The 18936-nt window shown below is 36.3% G+C and overlaps 2 protein-coding genes across 2 annotated transcripts in view; both read left to right on the top strand.

Moving 5' to 3' along the window:
• Positions 1-18636, top strand: part of LOC134790536 (uncharacterized) — a 51876-nt gene extending 33240 nt beyond the window's left edge. The window contains exons 3-6 of the mRNA XM_063761360.1: positions 14212-14326; positions 14734-14891; positions 15065-15213; positions 15657-18636. Of these exons, the coding sequence (XP_063617430.1) occupies positions 14212-14326; positions 14734-14891; positions 15065-15213; positions 15657-17504 (2270 nt within the window). The 3' untranslated portion in view covers positions 17505-18636. The remainder of the gene's footprint in view (positions 1-14211; positions 14327-14733; positions 14892-15064; positions 15214-15656) is intronic.
• Positions 11090-11707, top strand: LOC134790339 (major centromere autoantigen B-like). The gene has a single exon (XM_063761107.1). It carries the CDS (start codon positions 11090-11092, stop codon positions 11705-11707), a length of 618 nt encoding a protein of 205 aa, XP_063617177.1.
• Positions 18637-18936: the final 300 nt, after the last annotated feature.

Here is an 18936-nt window from a genome sequence, read left to right as displayed (position 1 = left end):
TATCGCTGGTTTCGGAGGTATTGAGATATTTAATTTTAACTAATTTAATTTGAGAAGGAGTAGCTAAATTTCGTCAACCCATCTAAGAACTATTTGGCTCAGTTTGTAAACGTTCGCTTTTTCTGTTTGCACAGAGGGTCTGGGTTCGATCCCCAGTAATTGTATGCTGGGATATTATAACTTTTTGTATTTTTTTACACATAAATTTCGTATTGTTATTTTTTTAATTTACTGTATTGAAAGCTCTTAGCACCATGTTATTTAAAGCTCTGCTCGCGAGGTCTACAGCTCACAGAGCCACTAGTTCTAGCTCAATAAAGCAAACATAAGTAGGTATGTTTTGTTATAATATTATACAGTGAGAACGCATGTAAAATATTACATAATTACTAAATAAATACGCCAGATGTTGAGTATAATTTAATTTATGTCTATTAATAGAAATAGTTGATATCATACAATAAAGAAAAACCGGGCAAGTGCGAGTCGGACTCGCGCACGAAGGGTTCCGTACCATAATGCAAAAAACGGCTAAAAAAAAACGGTCACCCATCCAAGTACTGACCCCGCCCGACGTTGCTTAACTTCGGTCAAAAATCACGTTTGTTGTATGGGAGCCCCACTTAAATCTTTATTTTATTCTGTTTTTAGTATTTGTTGTTATAGCGGCAACAGAAATACATCATCTGTGAAAATTTCAACTGTCTAGCTATCACGGTTCGTGAGATACAGCCTGGTGACAGACGGACGGACGGACGGACAGCGCAGTCTTAGTAATAGGGTCCCGTTTTACCCTTTGGGTACGGAACCCTAAAAAGTGACCAAGTCCACCGGGAGGAGTCGGGAATTGAACCCGCGTCTTGAGTCTTTATTTCTCTTTATAGTACACGATACGTCGTTAACAGTAAGTAAATACATAATTATTCACATACACAATATACATTACCGAGGTTAGTAACTAATTTGCGCTAAGTGGCGTGACACGATGTTAACGATAATGACTGGCATCGTCCATCGTAGGGCCCGGGGGACAAATGGCACACATGGACTAATTCAATGCGTTGGCCTTTGTTACGCACCATTACGTTTCATAAATAATGTGATACACATAAACACAAAATACATTAATACACTTGTGAAATCTTGCCTTCTTCACCAGTTCATCACTCAGATATATAGCAGGTATTCGGGCCAGCAATTAAGACATTGGAGTATTTGTTTATAAATACGGGAGTTAATGGCCTGGAACCAATTAGTAGGTAATGGCGATGGCGCTGTTAGCCCGCCTCGCCCCGGGTCATCGTATTGCTGTTTTAATTACTGTTAGTTGGGCCCGCGACCCATCTTTGCTACCAAATGTAATTGCGCCGTTATTACTCGATTAACAAACAATATTGAAGTAAACATTAAATATCATTCATCACTCCATTGTGTAAATCTCACAAAACATTGCCATTATAAATGTGATCGAAATTGCCTTATGCATGTACTTTGCCTACGTTATGATGATGTGAACGAACGATAATGTCATAAATAATAAAATTAATAATGAATAATTGAAAAAAAATATCTTCATTTACCACGTTAATATTATTTTTACTGTTGCTGAATGCAGATACTTACATATTAAGTACAGTTGTTTAATACGCATTTATTATGCACTTAGAACCTCAATGTCATTAAATTCGGTGAAAATTCGCTTACAAAGAATTTTACTTGGAAAAATTACTATAAAAATAATTTGAACAATCTCAAGGCCCAGTACATAAAAATAAACTATGTAGGTTGTTAACAAGTCGCCCAAACCGCCTTGACAATAGTGAGGCTGATTATATATTAACAATTTGGTATGGGTGTCACCTTATTTTGATACGACTTTGTCGTGTGCACCAATCAGCGTTAGCAGCTAAATCTGATTAGTGGTCTCAAAAAGCAGTCATCGTTTCATTAGGTCAAGGTCGTATCAAAACAAAATTTGACGGAAGCTATTTCAATTGTTAAAACAAAGCAGGGCTCTGATTTGATTTTTTTGTATTATTTGCTACATGATGACGCTTATACTGGCATAAATTTTACAAAAAGCAGGTACAGCTTGGCAAACAAGAGTAGAAATTAAAAAGTGGCAACACTGTAGTGGGTAGGCTACAGTTTTGGGTAGAATAAATATATTTTTTATTCAAACATTACATTAGACGTAATATGTGACGTTCCACGGGAAAAGGTACCTTATGAGGGTTTCTAGTTTCGGAGATATGAAATGTTTTGTAAAGAGGTGAAAAAATGCTCAATTTTTTTTTATTGTGTGATCTGAAACCTTAATGCGTAACGTTTGTTTACCTGTTTTTATTTTTGTTATAAGTTAGTTATAAGCCTAGTAATGTCGTCTCAGAGTTTAGTAGAAAAGGTACCTTATGGAAAAAAGATTGAAAATTCCCAAAAAAACTAGTTAATACGGGAAAAGAAGTTTGGTAGAGAACTGTATTAGCATTCTGCAAAACTAATTTGATAATTTTAGTTCTGGTTGGGACGCCTCGCAAATATTATAACCGTACATAGACCGACATCACAAATCCAAGTAGCCTGCTATTATACCAAAGTTACTCTCGTCAAGTCTTTCTTAACTAGAATAATCTTCATTTGGTTTGGTCGCATGCAGTAAATCAGCCATTGGTTTGCTGAAAAATGCCAATACCCGACGCATTACCTTATGGAATATCTGAGGTCATTGAACCTCAATGCCGCTTATCTTCAATAGCAACCGAAATATATTATTGATAAGAAATAGACGATTTATACCATTACCAAAATATTATTAGTTTATCCTAACTGTTCCATCATCATCATGCCTCATCATGTAACTTAATCACAAGGTACCTTTTCATTACATACAAATTATTGGTCTTTTTTGAGATTATTATGACGAAGAACTAATTAAATTTGGGGCAGTTTAATGTAAATTAATATTTTCTATTCATAAAAGATAAACTGTAATATGATTGATATTTTGTAGTGATGTATTATTAGATTTATTTCCATAAGGTACCTTTTCGTAAATGTATGGAGCAAATACTGTTATTGTTATGTAAGTTTAAAGTGGCATAAGGGGTTAAATATAGTATTTAGTTGGGGTTTTAGGATTTATTTCATTTGAATGACAGAATTTCTTTCATATGTGCTCAGAAAAATTGATTGTGTGTCACATTAAAAGTAAAAATATTCAATTTTGTGATTTTATATGAAAAAGTCAGAAAATACATTTTCACCTCTAAATCGGTATTGTTTTTTGCTTAAACTGTCTGTCAGTGTCGTTTTCTAATAGATAAAATTTAAATCTTGAGAGCTCATTGCAATCAATCGTGAAAATGAAATAAAACTTTATTTTCAAGAGATTGGTTAGTATACACATAAATCAGTCGATATCAAAAGTTTCTATTTGCATTACAGAACAAGTCGCAATATTTTTTTAATCTCAGATATATAAGGTATTATTATTTGTAGTCAACTATGTAACTTACTTCAGGAACATAGTTTTTTAGGCGGCTAAACTTAAAACTTCTCTATCGTAAAGTTGCTCATTTCACAACATTATTTTCAAAAAATCATATCTCTGTAACTACGCAACCTAGAAGGTTGATCTTTTGTGTTATCGATAGCTTATTTATTGTAGATCACTGGGGTATGCATAACTCCATACCCGCCATAAGGTACCTTTGACCGTGGGACGTCACATATGTTTACAGTATAGTGTGCCAGTCCAGTACATATGCAACCTCCAATATTTTCTTATATAAATTGGTTTGAAAGGGACGACTCTACATTGTCGCCGCTTTTTAATTTCTACTCTTTTTTGCCAAGCTGTAGAGCCTCTAAAGATATCGCTTGAGCGCTGATCCAAGTACGGCCATAACGAGATAAAGGTAATCCTTCCAATTCGGGAGGTACGTCACCCCGCACTCAGGGGCAAAGTTCAAATCACCTAGTGTCATATTAACGTACCTACGTACCTACATACAAAGGAATAAATAGCTGTAATATTGAGAAAAGTCTTATTATTTTCTAAAGGCATTGTACATTCGACGTCAAAGATATGTTTACACTTTTGCATCTTATTCCTTTGTAATAGAAAAATGTAAACATATCTTTGACGTGGACTGTACCAGAGTCAGTCGAGGTCACATATCGCCTCCTCTACGAAGTATTTTCGTTACACACTCGCGTACTACGCTATAAACTTCTAAGTAGCGCTAAATGCTTAACATAACACTAAATTAGGGATTCATTAACATCAATACCTATATTTAAAAAAATACAGAAGATAGAAGTTAGTTACTAAAAATTGTGCCAATATTCGCTTGTTTCACATTTATGAAATCAGCTAAATAAAATAGGAATATTAGTAGCGCTGCGCCATTTTATACCCCATAACCCAGTAGGTATTTAGTCCATTGCTTTCACCCAATAAACTAGTACATTTTAGATTCCATCAAGTCTCAAGAGTCCTTACACCCTGGTGGGTGCTGCCTTTACGTGCGTCCCATGACACGGGCAAAAGCAGCATCCGCTCGGTGTACCCCTTACATATAATTAAAGTGTCAAATGGGCCTCTGAGTGTTGGCTTCGGCTCCGCGCATGCCTCCCAAATGTCCGGAACACTGTTGTTCCGTGATGGGTAAAGAAATATAATGGGGATTATGCGACTAAGGAAGTACAAACAAAACGAAAAGCATGTTCTTCTATCGGATTATCAAGTCATTTTAATTTCCTTTAGTGGCTCGAAACCCTTTATAATTACTTTAAAAGGGTCGGCTGTTATATTTGTGTAGCTTAGTGTTTACGGCTGATAAATTAGTTTTAAATTTATGGTATTTGATTGAAGTATACCTTTTAATTTGTATATCTTGTAAATTTCCGTGAAGCTTTCGATAAATAGAACAGTGTTGCTTTAACCGCACAAGAATCATAAAAATGTCTGAAAGCTAAAATAAAATATTGTTCCCAAAACTTGTGTAATTCAGGAGCTGGGGTTTTCATATGCAGCCCTTCGGGATACGGCCTAAACTTTTACGCATAAAAAGAAAACCGAACTAAACGTCTAACTTTTTTCATGACCATTTAGGAATATACGCTTTTTTCTTTCAAATTGCTCATTTGAGTATACATACTAAGCTAAGTACATATGTAAAAAAGGACAACTAATTTAAATACCTATCAATAGGATGTAAATGTGTTTGCCTAAACGTTGCGAAATGAGCTGTAACATTACAAAATGACAGCATGCGGTGACACTAAGCACTGCGTATACACACTAAAAGCCGACGTGTTTCGATTTAGCGAAAACCGCTTTTCCAATTACTAAATAAATACGTCAAACAATGAAACCACAGAGCACTATTGAGCTGTGAAAGCGTTCTTTGTCATTAGACCGGAGTATTTATCGAATGCTCGGTATGTGCGTCTGTTTTCGTTGCTGTGGAAGAAGACCATTCATATTCATATCTGCAAAGAAATATGTTTAGCTTATATGAACATTTCATGAGTGCGGCAGAGACACATCAAAAGCACTTGCGTCATCACTTAACAAACAAAGTCAAATTATCAATCCATTAACCCGCGTGAATATAAGGTTTTTGGGCTTGAAAATCCGAAAAGGAGCATTCAAGTTACGCACTCCCGACCCGTGGTCCAACCGCTATGTCCAACTGGTTGTGCCACGGATAAGTACAATTATCTCTTTGTAATCGCGTTTTGGATTTTTGAACGTGATGACGATTTTTGAATATAATACCTATTTATTTTTCATTTCCTCGGAAGAAAATGTGCCTACCTACAGACTGTATTGAGTTACTGAATACGTCAATATAAATCAGGATGGTTCGAATTAAAGTTAATTAATGAAGCTGGATCCCGGAGGCGTCTGTTTGACAGCTAATACGACCGGAACGGCGCCCCCGGCGACCTGCCTTCAAGGAGGCGTATTCCCATTTGAAAATTATCCTGTCTTACTTTTGACAAGATATTAGCTTAAATACATCTCACTCGCACCAGTATATAAGTGCGAGTGAGAATTACTGAAATTAATATCAATACAAAATCATATTTATAAAAAACTGAGTGTGCTTCCACGGAAATTTGGATCGTTGTGAACACCCGATTTCTTGCTAACTGCTTAATTGGACATGTTTTGCATGTTTGAAGTTTTCGAAGCCCTTTTGCTTATTTAAGGAAAGAAAAAACGCATGAGGTTTATCGAAATTTCGAACGGGTAATTCCCACATTATATTGTTTGCAATAAAGTTGATCATTATTCAAAAAGTTAGAGTAATAAAACAAATGCTGGGCAAGTGCATTTTCAATCATATAAGAGTTATAAAAACAACTTTTTCTCTCAACTTAAATAGCAATTTAAAATTTCTCTTATTACTTACATGAAATTATCTGGGTACTTATTCGACGATTTGGATTTGCGTTATTCTACTTTATTATAAATACAACTATAATACACAAACTACCTTTAAAATGATTATGTTATGATTCGCATTAAATATTTAAAACACTTAATCAGAACTGAAATAGGTGCACTACTAAAAAAAAAAAAAAAACCTAAACGACTGACTGTTTTTGTATTGTTTTCCTTCTATCTGTATGCTGAATTCAATGAGTAGTATATAAAAAGGTATTCTAGCTCGTGTTGTGTTATAACCGACCCGAGCTCTTGAGTGCGCTGAAGCCGTCGATCAGCGGGTTATCTCGGAGCGGTACATCGATTTACTCACTGAATAGCTCCGACGCTTGCGGCGGGCGCTCGTCTTATGATTAATTTGAAGCCTATTCATCGCCGACTCCTTAGCTTCAGACATATCAATATACTATCACGTACCTAGCTGTTAAGTCATAGTTCCTTTATTCTTGACATGCATGACAATAATGGTCTAAATAGGTATATTGGCCTGTTCCAAAACCTGAGTAATTTCACAAATCTATTGAATCCGATTGACACGTTCTCGCTTTTGGCTATAAGCCAGTAAGTTCTGGCTCCACAAGCTGTAGTTTGCGTGGCAACAGTGAAATATGACCTGTATGTTTTCGATACTGACGACTTTGTTAGTAATTTATGTTCAGCGATATGATCAATTCGAACATAAACATGCAAATAATACGCAAACTATTATTTTAAAAGGTGTCCAATAGTAGTTACTGCTGCGCTAACTACCTACTAATTCGCGATATCATCAATTCACATAATATAGGTGCACGGCATTAAAACAATATTTAATTAGAATGATGTCATTATAAATAGTCTAAGCTTCCCAAATACCTGAAGATTAGAATTTACTTAAATGAGAATTATTAGTTGACACCATTTTCTCAATATTAGAAAGCGTTTCAGTGTTTTACTGGTAAAACATATTTACTTAAATAGTTTTGTTTTGAAATACATCATCTGTGGAAATTTCAACTGTTATCAACTAGCTATCACGGTTCATGAGATACAGCCTGGTGACAGACAGACAGACGGACAGTGGAGTCTTAGTAATAGGGTCCCGCTTTTACCCTTTGGCTACTAAAAATAGAAAAATATCCTGTATTTCTTTTTATTTCAAAAGTAAACACTACACTTTAGATTTCCACTTAGCCTGCCATCGTAAATTCTCTTTACATGGCTCGTTGCAAAATCCATTACCACCACAAAAGTGTTCACGAACTAAATTCCCAATATGCATAAATATTGATACAAAAATTGGCGTAACGGCAATATCGCAGAATAAATATTGCCACGCGCGAGAGATACCTACGAGGCTCAAACACCGTTACTGGGCGCCTAGGGCTAAATTGCGCCTGTCTTTGAGCTTCGACCGTGGGCAAACCATAACATAAATTAATATATACCTATTGCAATGAACATTCACCCACGTTTTATAATAAGTCATTAAAAGTATATAGGTAATTACATATTCCAGAATACCTAAAGAACCGCATTTTATAAATATATAAATGCGATGGGTCCTTAGAGGATATAACCAACGGAGACGCCATGTCTAAAATTTTCGGTACAAAATAGTCTGCCGTTTTTTGCGGGGGAGGGGCACATCAAATGTATAGGTACGTCACGTCAGATAAACGTCAGTCCATACATATGGTTGACATGTGGTTGACCATTGGCCGCCTTTTTTCGACAGAGGGGAACGCCTGTTAATGGCGGCTCCATTGTTAATTACTCCGAGGATGGGTCTCTTACCAATCTTGACCAGTAGACAGGCCCTAGAACCAGATTAACATTAACATTAGTTGTTATTTATTTAATCTTAATGCATTCATACATTCTAATGTTTTTCTATATAATAAAAGGAAATATTTTGAGCAGTTTAGAGAGATGAGAGATAAAGTTTATTAAGCTCAAAAGGTTACATTCATACATAATTTCATAAGTTATGTTACATAGGTATATCTGTCTAAGATCTTTCGTTGGTACTTAAAATAGGTATAAACCTGTGCTATAAGTACCAGCTACCTTCCATTTGTCTCTATGTACTTTACATGTATATTGTACAGGCGAGTATTATTTATAATTAGCTACATACTGTTAAGAAAGTTATGCAAAATCTATAACAATGAGGAAATATTAGAAGTTATCTATAAAGATAGCAAAATTAGCCGCTTTAAAATTGTCAATACTTGTAGTATTATGAAATGAGCTCCCGGTATTGACAATTTCTTTTCAATATTTTAATATATTTTTTCTCTTGCTCGAATGGAATTGAACTGAACTGGAGACGGAAGTTTCCACGAATCATAAAAGTTGCTCCAGCTGCAGAAGCATTATGAAAATATTTGTCCGTTTTGTTAGAGATGTTCAACATTCGCTACGTCTTGCAATGGAAATACAATTTCTGGGTCAGCACGCTCTAGAACGCTTCTGCACTCCACTAAAGTAGACACTTTTGTTCATATTTCTTTCACAATCCTTCGCTTACTATTAATGAACCCAGAGGAAATTCTCTTACTCTGATGAAAAACAAAAGTTAACAATGTCATTATTCTGATGGGTGTTGAGCACCATTACCAGGTGTTCGATGTACTCCTCAATTTAAGCTCTTGCGGTGAATAATGAAGAACTCCAGGATAGTACTATCTTCTTTAATTAACTTAATAGCTAGATACAGGTATAACGTTTAGGTTTTTGGAAATCTATATAAGATATGTGTAGCCGCTTCGGCTGTAAGGTGCAGTCTAATGTAGGTACGCGGAACGGGGAGCCGTGACGTATGTGTGTGACGTCATGTGTCGTCAACCGGTCTTCGTACGAGTACTTATGTTGCGCCAACACCAGGTATTTCACTTTCGGCGTATGATGGTGTTGCCAGATAAGCAAGCAATTAATATCGTAAGTAGCGTGTGTTGGGACAGTTAAATGGCATCGCAAATATTGACTCGGCGGTCCCGGAGCCGCGCCGCGGGATGCCTGGCGCTCCGCCAACGCCACTTGTGTATAACTACGCGCCGCGCCGTGTTACGGAGAAAACATCAAAACGTTCTGAAACTCCTAACATTTGTGTTATACAAAACTTTTTCCGACGCCTGAGTTTTACTAATGGTGTTAAAGTCAACGCTGGAGTGTTAAATTCCGCTAAGTAGCGCTTGGCATTAAGTTACAGAGCTAACATATTTAATATATGTTTAATATATATAAGTAAAAATTCAGAAAAAAATTTATTAAGTACAGTCAAAACCGTTTACGACGACATCGTTTAGAACAACATACCGGTTATATTGACCAAAATCAAAGGTCCCGGCTGAATTCTATTAGACGGCCTTATAAAAAACACCGCTTTTTACGACATCGCTTATTACAACATATCTCTTTAAGCGACTACATTTAACTGATATTTTCGGAGAATTATATCTGTTAGAACGACCAGCCGTATTTTAAACATTTGAATAGGTGAGGGCAGCATCCCCTTCCCACATCTGGCACACTAAAGTCATTAAGATCGCAAAAGTAAACAAAAACAACTCGAGTTTAGTGTCTATTGTATTTCTCAAAAACAAAATCGGTACACGTGTATGCAGTATAATCGAAACCCAAAGCCCGCTTTCTCATTTCTTTTCAGTCAGTTTGTTACTTATCCGAACACAAGACAGACGCACCTAAACATATTGTTGAGTTATTCGTGAAACTTTTAACATGTCGCAAAGAAAAAGAAAACAAATTACTATAGAAGAAAAATCGCGTATTATATCAGAGCTTGAGAGTGGAATTCCAAACAAAGACTTGACCGCGGAATATGGTGTATCACACTCGACAATTTCAACCATTTGGAAAGAGAGAGAAAAAATTCAAACACTTTTTGAGAACAATTTATTGAAAATGAAACGAGCAAGAACAACGAAGCATACGAAGATTGAGGAAGCTTTGCTAAAGTGGTTTAAATATCAAAGGACAAATAATGTGCCAATAAATGGACCAATTCTTCAACAAAAAGCAAACGATTTTGCTCAGCGTTTTGGTGAAAATTTCGTTTGCTCGTCCAGTTGGATTCAACGTTTCCGAGCTAGGCACGGTATCGTCGGCGGGAAAATGAGTGGTGAAGCTGCCAGTGTTGATAGTGGTGTAGTAGAAGAATGGATGTCGCAAAAGTGGCCTGCGTTATACGAAGACTACGGACCAGATGACATTTTTAACGCTGACGAAACCGGACTTTTTTATAATATGACACCAGACAGGACTTTAAAGTTGAAAGGAGAGAATTGTTCTGGCGGAAAATTATCTAAGACGAGACTGACGATCATGGTTGCAGCAAATATGACAGGATCCTGCAAAAGGAAGCTTTTAGTTATAGGCAAATCTAAGAAACCAAGATGTTTTAAAAACATACGCTCACTGCCGGTAACGTATGAAAACAATATGAAATCATGGATGACATCGGAAATTTTTGAAAGATGGTTGCGAAACTGGGACGCTGAATTAAAAGCACACAATAAGAAAATTCTACTTTTAGTTGATAACTGTCCTGCTCATCCGGCTGTTACTAATTTGAAGTGCATTAAACTTGTGTTTTTACCACCAAATGTTACATCTGTACTGCAACCAATGGACCAAGGTGTAATAAGATGTTTAAAATCTCATTATAGAAGAGTGCAAGTGTTAAAGTTAATTCAAAACCTTGACAGTAACGACCAGAAAAGCTTTACGGTTCTTGATGCCATCTTGATGATATCAGAAGCATGGGAAAAAGTTTCACCAAAAACTATCGCGAACTGCTTTAGACATGCAGGTTTCAAACACCTCTTGACAATATCCTCAGGTGATGTGACTGATGATACTGATATGGACAATATTTCTTTGGCTCAATTAGCCCAAAATTTAAGACCTGCTTTATCTACTACTGAAGCAGAGGAGTTTATTGATGTGGATAACTCTATTGCAATTTGTGCACCAGCTACGGAAGAAGATATTGTACAAGAAGTTCAAGAGGAAAATGACGAACAGGAAGAGACTGAAGAACAATTTACAGTGCCAACTTTGAATGATGGTCTCAATGCTGTCAATGTATTACGAAAAATTGTTCTTTTTAATGAACAGTTTCACATGCAGGGAAATTATGACAATACTTTAATTAAAATTCAGCGTGAACTACAAAGTGCGTACGTACTACAGAAGTGTTTCAAACAAACTAAAATAACAGATTTTGTTAATGTAGAAAAATGATAATTATATGTACGTAATGTCTTTTTATTATAATTTTCATGTGAAATAAATAAAATGTAGTTTTATTTTATAGATGAGTATATTAATCACACATTTAGGTAATAATAAGTATTAGGTACGTCATCGGCTGTTACGACTATCGGTTTTTACGACCAAATATGAGTAGTCCCTTCGATGTCGTTATAAACGGTTTTGACTGTACTTATGCCGCGTCTCGCCTGGATGAAAAATGACTTTGAAATAAAAAGCGGTCTCGCGACGGATAATACCACAATGTGTTATTACAGTCCAAGTTAATCTCTTTTGTTATGAGTTCTGAAAGGATTAAGGGGATTTGCTTCTTTCCTCTCATGCAGCTGGTTCAATAAAGGCTCAATGGCTTCATTTCCGCGGTGAAACACCGATCAACACCCTGATAGGTTTAACATTATCTACTTGTAGATAATTAATTGAGGTTAAAATAGTCGAAAGGGAACATTTACTTTCTAAGGTAATTTATTTAGTAGGTTTCACGACGGCAATACCTCGTTCATTTCCTTGTACGTAACTCGATCGAACATTAATTTGATGTCGGAGTTCTCACTCGTGCGTGTGTACGTAATTAGTACTGAAAAGCTAACATGTTGATAAGGTTTCCATCCGTTTAAGGAGGTTTTTGCGTAGGAAGTAGGAACCCATGTACTCACCCGGCATTGCTTTGCGGGCGCGTCGTGCGCCCGAATTAATGGCTTCAATTTGAATACGAGTACAGACTACTGCCGTCTTGACGCCTTGTGGCGGTGGTTAATGCAAATTTCCGTCTCGTGGCGGGAAACCTCTCCAGTTATAGCATAGTGTTGGGGTTGGGTGACGCCAGAGTAACGTTATTCAGCCATTATGTACCTGGAAGCTGTCAGCGTGGTTCATGCGTATTTGAATCTCTTTAGAATGGAGATTGATTTGTGGTATAGAAAATAGTAATATTAGTAATTTAAACATTCGAGGTAAGTGACTCCCCCTCTAAAGATAAATTTATTTACAGAGAGATTTAACTATATCTGCAGCTGATTGTAAAGAATTTAACTTCTGTTTTTATAATCTACAAATGGTTCTAAAAATATGCAACGAGTTTCCTTCCTTCGCTGTTAGGTGCACGATAACATCTACATGATAAGTGGAACTAACAGCACCCAAGTGCAATTCGTTTAAATGTAAGAATTGCAGTAAAATATTGCACTGTAAAGTAGTTTCAGTCTTCTTGTTTTTCTTAAAACAGTTTGGTTTCATTTCAGTTGTTTCTAAGACTTTTTTAGAACGAAAGTCACGAGTGGATCTGAATTGAACGTTAATTCGTTCATCGGGCTTAGCCCTATGCCTACCCTATTATTATTTTCACGGCATTAAATATCGGGTTTAATATGTACCTATAATTTACTTAGCTAGAACCACTTTCCTCACAAGTATTTTTCAAACTTAGTTCCTAAAGACACCCTAACAGGGACTCCCAAGACATAAATTTATGATATCATGCAAATGCGACCTCGTAAACTCGCAGTTATTGTTCGCAAACAAATTTAGGTACTTTGCGAAGCATATAATGAAAGAGATAGATTAAACTAAAACTGTGTATAGTCCAGTTATACGTTACCAACATGTAGCTACGAGTATAATGGGGTGTAACGACCACTGTAAACGTTTGTATGTGATATATTATAGTGATTGTAGATGCTAGACTAAGTTAATTTTGATGATTCACGTAACCGTAAATTGTACTTACTTTGCTCACCACTGTGTTATATAAGTATATCAACATACCACAATATACATAATCATTGCAAATTCTGGAGCAAAGAAGGCACATTTTACGTTACCGTACCTATTTTTGTTGATGATGTGAAGGGACGCATGTCAAACAAAGGGATAAAAACCGAAACAGTCAGGGCTAAGATTACTACTCTTTTTAATTTAGCCCATTTTTCGCGAATAGAAGCTATGTATTTCAGTGTCCTCTTTGGTTTCCTGCCTCTTAATTATGTCATTAAGCTCATTTGCCTAATTTAAGTACCAATCGCCAAAGAGCGTTATCTCAAATACAAATAACAAATACAGATGCGTTTATTTTATTACTTTTTTACAGCTGTATGTTATCTCGTCAAAAACGAAGCGCCGGAATAATTCTGCTATTAAGTGCTAGCTCGTTTCCTGTTTTCCACAGTATCGGCTTATTACTAATACTAGACATAGATGTAAACTGAACTTTGAAAGTAGCGAATTAAGAGTAAAAAAGAAAATGCTGAAATGACATAAAATTTTAGCAACGAAAAATAATACTATAGATGTATGTTACGTAAATGTTCTTTCCAATTTTTTTGTTGTTTCACGTCGGTTTAAGATGAGGGTGTAACTTCGATTATACATTTATATGGAGGTTCTTATGACATTATTTACGCCGGTATCTTAATAAACATACTTTGCTCTGTATGTAGTATAGCCAGGTTAATCAAAGTAATACCTATTTGTTACAGTGGACACAACAGCGCAGTACGACGCTGTGCGGGCTTATCTCAAGGAGCTGGACATCTCCAGTGCCGTCTGGGTCGGGCTCATCCGCAGCAATCCCGATGGAGACTTCACCTGGACGTAAGTTATCTTTGTTCACTTTTCGTACTAGAGCAAGTGTATATTTTCTAGCTAATTCATTATATTATTTAACTTACATTGAGGTTGCGCAGTTACCGCGAAAATCGAAATCGTCTTGCAAAATGACGTGTTTCGCGGTTATAACTAGTTTAGGGAATTCTCCCGAGTCCCGGGGCTGAATTTGTATGGCGAAAACCGAGAATTATGATTTTATATAGAAAACCAGTACCGAGAGCAACCCTTATAGGTACTTAATATCTATCTAGTCATGTACAACAAGAATTATTCATAAAAAAATACATTTTTAATCCTATCTAGCTAGCCATGATGCTTCCTCAGAGCAAGTACAAATTTAAGCATAGGTAAAGTTTTCGTTAATGTGTACAAAATCATGTAAAATACGGCAGGGACTACCGCGGCTTAAGCGGAGAAGGGTACTGGAGCTCAGCCCCCGACGCGCGGTCCGCCCCGCTGTGTGCAGCTGCAGACCCGGCCGCCGACTACCGCTGGGAGGCTCGAGCCTGCGGCGGGCCTACTGTAGCCTCCTTCATATGTGAACTACCGGGTGAGTAGACTACCGCAGCCACAGACTCGTTACTTCTCAATCTCGCATTGCCAATATTTTTAATAAAACATCCACCACTTAATTTTAATACGAATACTGTTCCAACTGTAGGTATAAGGTAGATAATAATATGTTTGGACTTAGAAACTTAAAAATAAATTATCCTTCACCAGTGCCTCAATGGGCGCTCGGAAAGGACGGTTGCATGGTGCGCGCGCTGCCAGCGCTGACTGCTCTGTACCTGCCAGAGAGTGCCGCCGTGCAGCTCACCGCCGACTGCGGGCTGGCCGGCGTGAAGCGAGTTCAATGTACTGGCAATGTGGTAAGTTCTATGTAAACTGTTTTTTTAAGAGCGTGTACTAATTGGTCTTTACAGAAACGGTAAGGATGGTATCGATCTGCCGAAAAGCTAGTGCGATAGCAGTCAAATAGCATTGACTATAGTTCGTTTTTTTAGCATTAGAAATAAGGTAAACAATCTTGATGTGTCTTTTGAAAAATACGTTTTAAAAATAAGTCACATCAAATATGTTACAATTATGAATCTAATACGATCATTTATATTCTTCTGCTGTCATAAGTAATAGTTATTGATTTTTAAATAGCGTTATTCAATTAAAAGACATGTCAAGATCGCTTACCTTCTTTCAAGTTCTTTCTAATGCTAAAAAAAACGAACTATAGATCATATTTCATAGGCTCTTTATTAGAAAGACTACTAGTAGGCAATTTTAAAAATAAAAACCATTCATTTCTCTTAAACAGAAACGCGAAGAGCTGCTGAAAGAGCTGTCTTGCGAAGAAGATGAACCCTCGAGTACTCCGAGCCTGACATCAACCAGCACAATGTGGCCGGCTACTGACACTACTTTCACTGATCAAGAAGCAACTACAGATGAACTATCAACGTCTGAAAATGTTGTTACCGAAGAAAAGGAGATAAGTAATTCACCGCCACATATTACTGAAACTTCTACTCCATTCAGTTTGAATTCAGAACCAGAAATTTCCACACCAGCAAAATTGAGTTTGAACATTCACAATTACGTTAGAATACCTCTAGATAAAGAATTTAATCTAGAACCGATTCATAGTAATGATATTCCACAACCAGAACACCAAGAAACTACTATTGGTAAAAAATATCATCTTAAAAATATCGAGAATAACAAGAGTTATCAACATCGGCTCTTACACGATGAAATGACTCGATTAGGCAATTCAGAAACTATATTTACACAGCCCACTGATCATTTTGTACCACCGCTCGTCATGGCGAAAGCAAGAATTAGCGATGATATGACTGTTTTATCTCTAGAAGAAAAGCATGCCCAACAAATAGCTGAACACCAGCGCCTATATAACCATAATAAATTAGTGGAGCATATCAGTGTCACACCATCTGCAGATACAACCCCTAATGCAATATCAAGTACTCTAACCCCAAGGAACGTTATTAAAGAACAAAAATCAACAGATACGCCAGTACTTATAGGCAGTGTGAAAAAAGAAACAAAATCTAATGTTCCAAAAAAGTACTCAGAAAAATATGATAGTCTAAAGGCAAAGACATACAAACTACAAAAAGCCGTAAAACTTGATAGTTTTTCCACATTATCACCATTAAGCACGGAAAAGGAGATTGAAAATGGTATTACTAAATTACAACCAGATTTACATTCTTCTTCAGAAGAGGATCCAAGTATTGATCTCACTGTGATTATAAAGGAGCCGGGTGCCGGGAATGGTCAACAAATATTTTATTCCAACCACACTAATACTTTAACAAGAACTGAGCAGATGACAGGTGCCAGCATGACAAACTCAAGCACAAAACAACCTGTTATTGAATCATCAACAACAGAAATGCCTATTTTAACAGCAAATCCTGTAACTGAAAATGAGCCAAAAGCACCCTCTAGTATTACGCTCAATCACGAAATAATAAAAATAACAATAATCAATGATAGTACGACCACTGAAAATTCATCTCCGATTATATTTGAAGTTTCAACTTTAGTACCACTCTTCAATAATAAATCAGCAGATTTTTTGCCTTCCTCGACCGTGTCTGGTAGCAATAATACTACGTCTCTAGCTGTTAGCAATAACTCTGTAACATCTACCACTGTTTTGGTTACGAGTAGTTCAAGCAGTACAACACAATCTTCTGTAGAAAATAATTCAGTCAGACTTTCTACCTCAGAGTTAACTACTACTATTCACATGTTTACCAACAAAGACAAAAATATTTCGTCGACCGAATCTCCAGTCACAACACCAGAATTGATAACAGAGACAGCCACTTTAGCCACAACAACGTTATTAGTAAATGTGAATGCCACCGAAGAAGTTACCAAAGCTGTCAACATGACTGCTGCTACGACTATGAAGATAGAAGATTCGACACCAGCACAAATTGAGATATTTAACCACACTGATAATTTTGGAGAAGACCACGAGAACGAAGAGCATGATGGAGAAATGGTAGATGATTATCAATCACCGTTACTTTCAGCTGCCAACGAGCCCCTGCATCGACCGCGGTCCCGGAGGCCCCTGCCTAACCCGAACCGGATGAAAAAATTTAATCCATTCCGCATATTAGGTTAGGTTAGGAAACATGACTGTAATGACTGCCACAAAATGGGATTCTGCTGGAGATGAATGATGACTGAAGAAATATACACTCTGCATTTCATTCATAGAATTAGTATCCTAAAACTGTCACACGACAGTGATATGGTGCACTTAATTTAATGCATGATATGTTAATTGTGAGAATAGTCATTGCCGTTACATGTTAGACATACATAATTTAAATAGGTAGACACAGTATGCCATGTTTACATGCACGATTTGTTATTTACTTATTTTACGATTTTTTATTACGAGGTCTAAGTTATAAAACTTTAGATTAATCAATTAATTCCGTTCTGTTATTTCAATTAATAATGAAAATTATTATAAATGAAGCATATTATTAATGAAAAAAAAATCGCATTTTTATAGGTTGACCTAATTATCAGGAAATGATGATTATTGATTAGGATAGGATAGTTCGTTATAATCTTCGAACAAATTTTAGTCGAAGGTATTAGTCAATTCCATTGATTTAAAATATAGCATAGCTATCTATAATTTATAATTATGTATAACCATAGGGATCGTCATGTCATAGTACTCGAATTAATTTATACCTAATGATACATACACACACATTTTTGAGATTGCCAAAATACACCCACCCTTTAATATTAATATCTACCGTATATAGAACTTTAGATAGTGAGCAGGATTATTTTAATAGAAAAACTATAATTAAGCATAGCGAGCGGTGATCATGTTCATATTATGGTGGAACTCACAATCATATCATGTAGGTTAAGAATCTATGTGTTTGATGAAATTATTTTTATGTAAAACTTTTTGAAGTTATAGATGTGCACAAGTGAATTAATTTATGAACACGGAGGCTGAAAGAAATATGTGGGGCTTGGAAGACCTTCGCGGCGGGGGATTATTTAAGAGGGTAAATTATTCTATGGAGTCGAATATTTTCAAATTTATTTGAACTCCGAAGTTTTTAAACGACGTCGTTCATGCTTAAATTCGAGTTACACGCCGCGAGGGCTCTTTATTTGGCAGATGATATTATAAGAATGAATGTTTTTTTTGTGTTCAGATCTATTTGTCATGTATGTAGTAATTTTAGACAATTAAAATTTTACAATAAATATTAAAACACTGTTATTTTTATTTAACCGCGTATTACCAAATCAATTTGGTACCTACCTAACTTTGATACCAAATCCGGTATTATCCGATCATACTGTATATATATCTCAGTCGGATATTGATATTTTATTAAACAACGCCATCTGTTGCATTGTTAGGTACTCAGACCAAACTCTTTCCACACATAAAACCAAGTCAATTCGAAGGTATATTACGGTTAGTGTCCGACCGAAACATGTTTTTTTGCCGAAACCGAAACCGAAACCGAATGTTCGGCTTTGGCTCTAGTTTCGGCCGAAACCGAAAC

Source organism: Cydia splendana, chromosome 5 (assembly GCF_910591565.1).
Source record: "Cydia splendana chromosome 5, ilCydSple1.2, whole genome shotgun sequence".
NCBI lineage: Eukaryota > Metazoa > Arthropoda > Insecta > Lepidoptera > Tortricidae > Cydia > Cydia splendana.
Note: the sequence above shows the minus strand (reverse complement) of the source record. Positions and strands in the feature narration are given on the sequence as shown.

Coding starts and splice junctions, on each gene's coding strand:
- LOC134790339 (XM_063761107.1), top strand. CDS start 11,090: ATGGACCAAGGTGTAATAAGATGTTTAAAATCTCATTATAGAAGAGTG.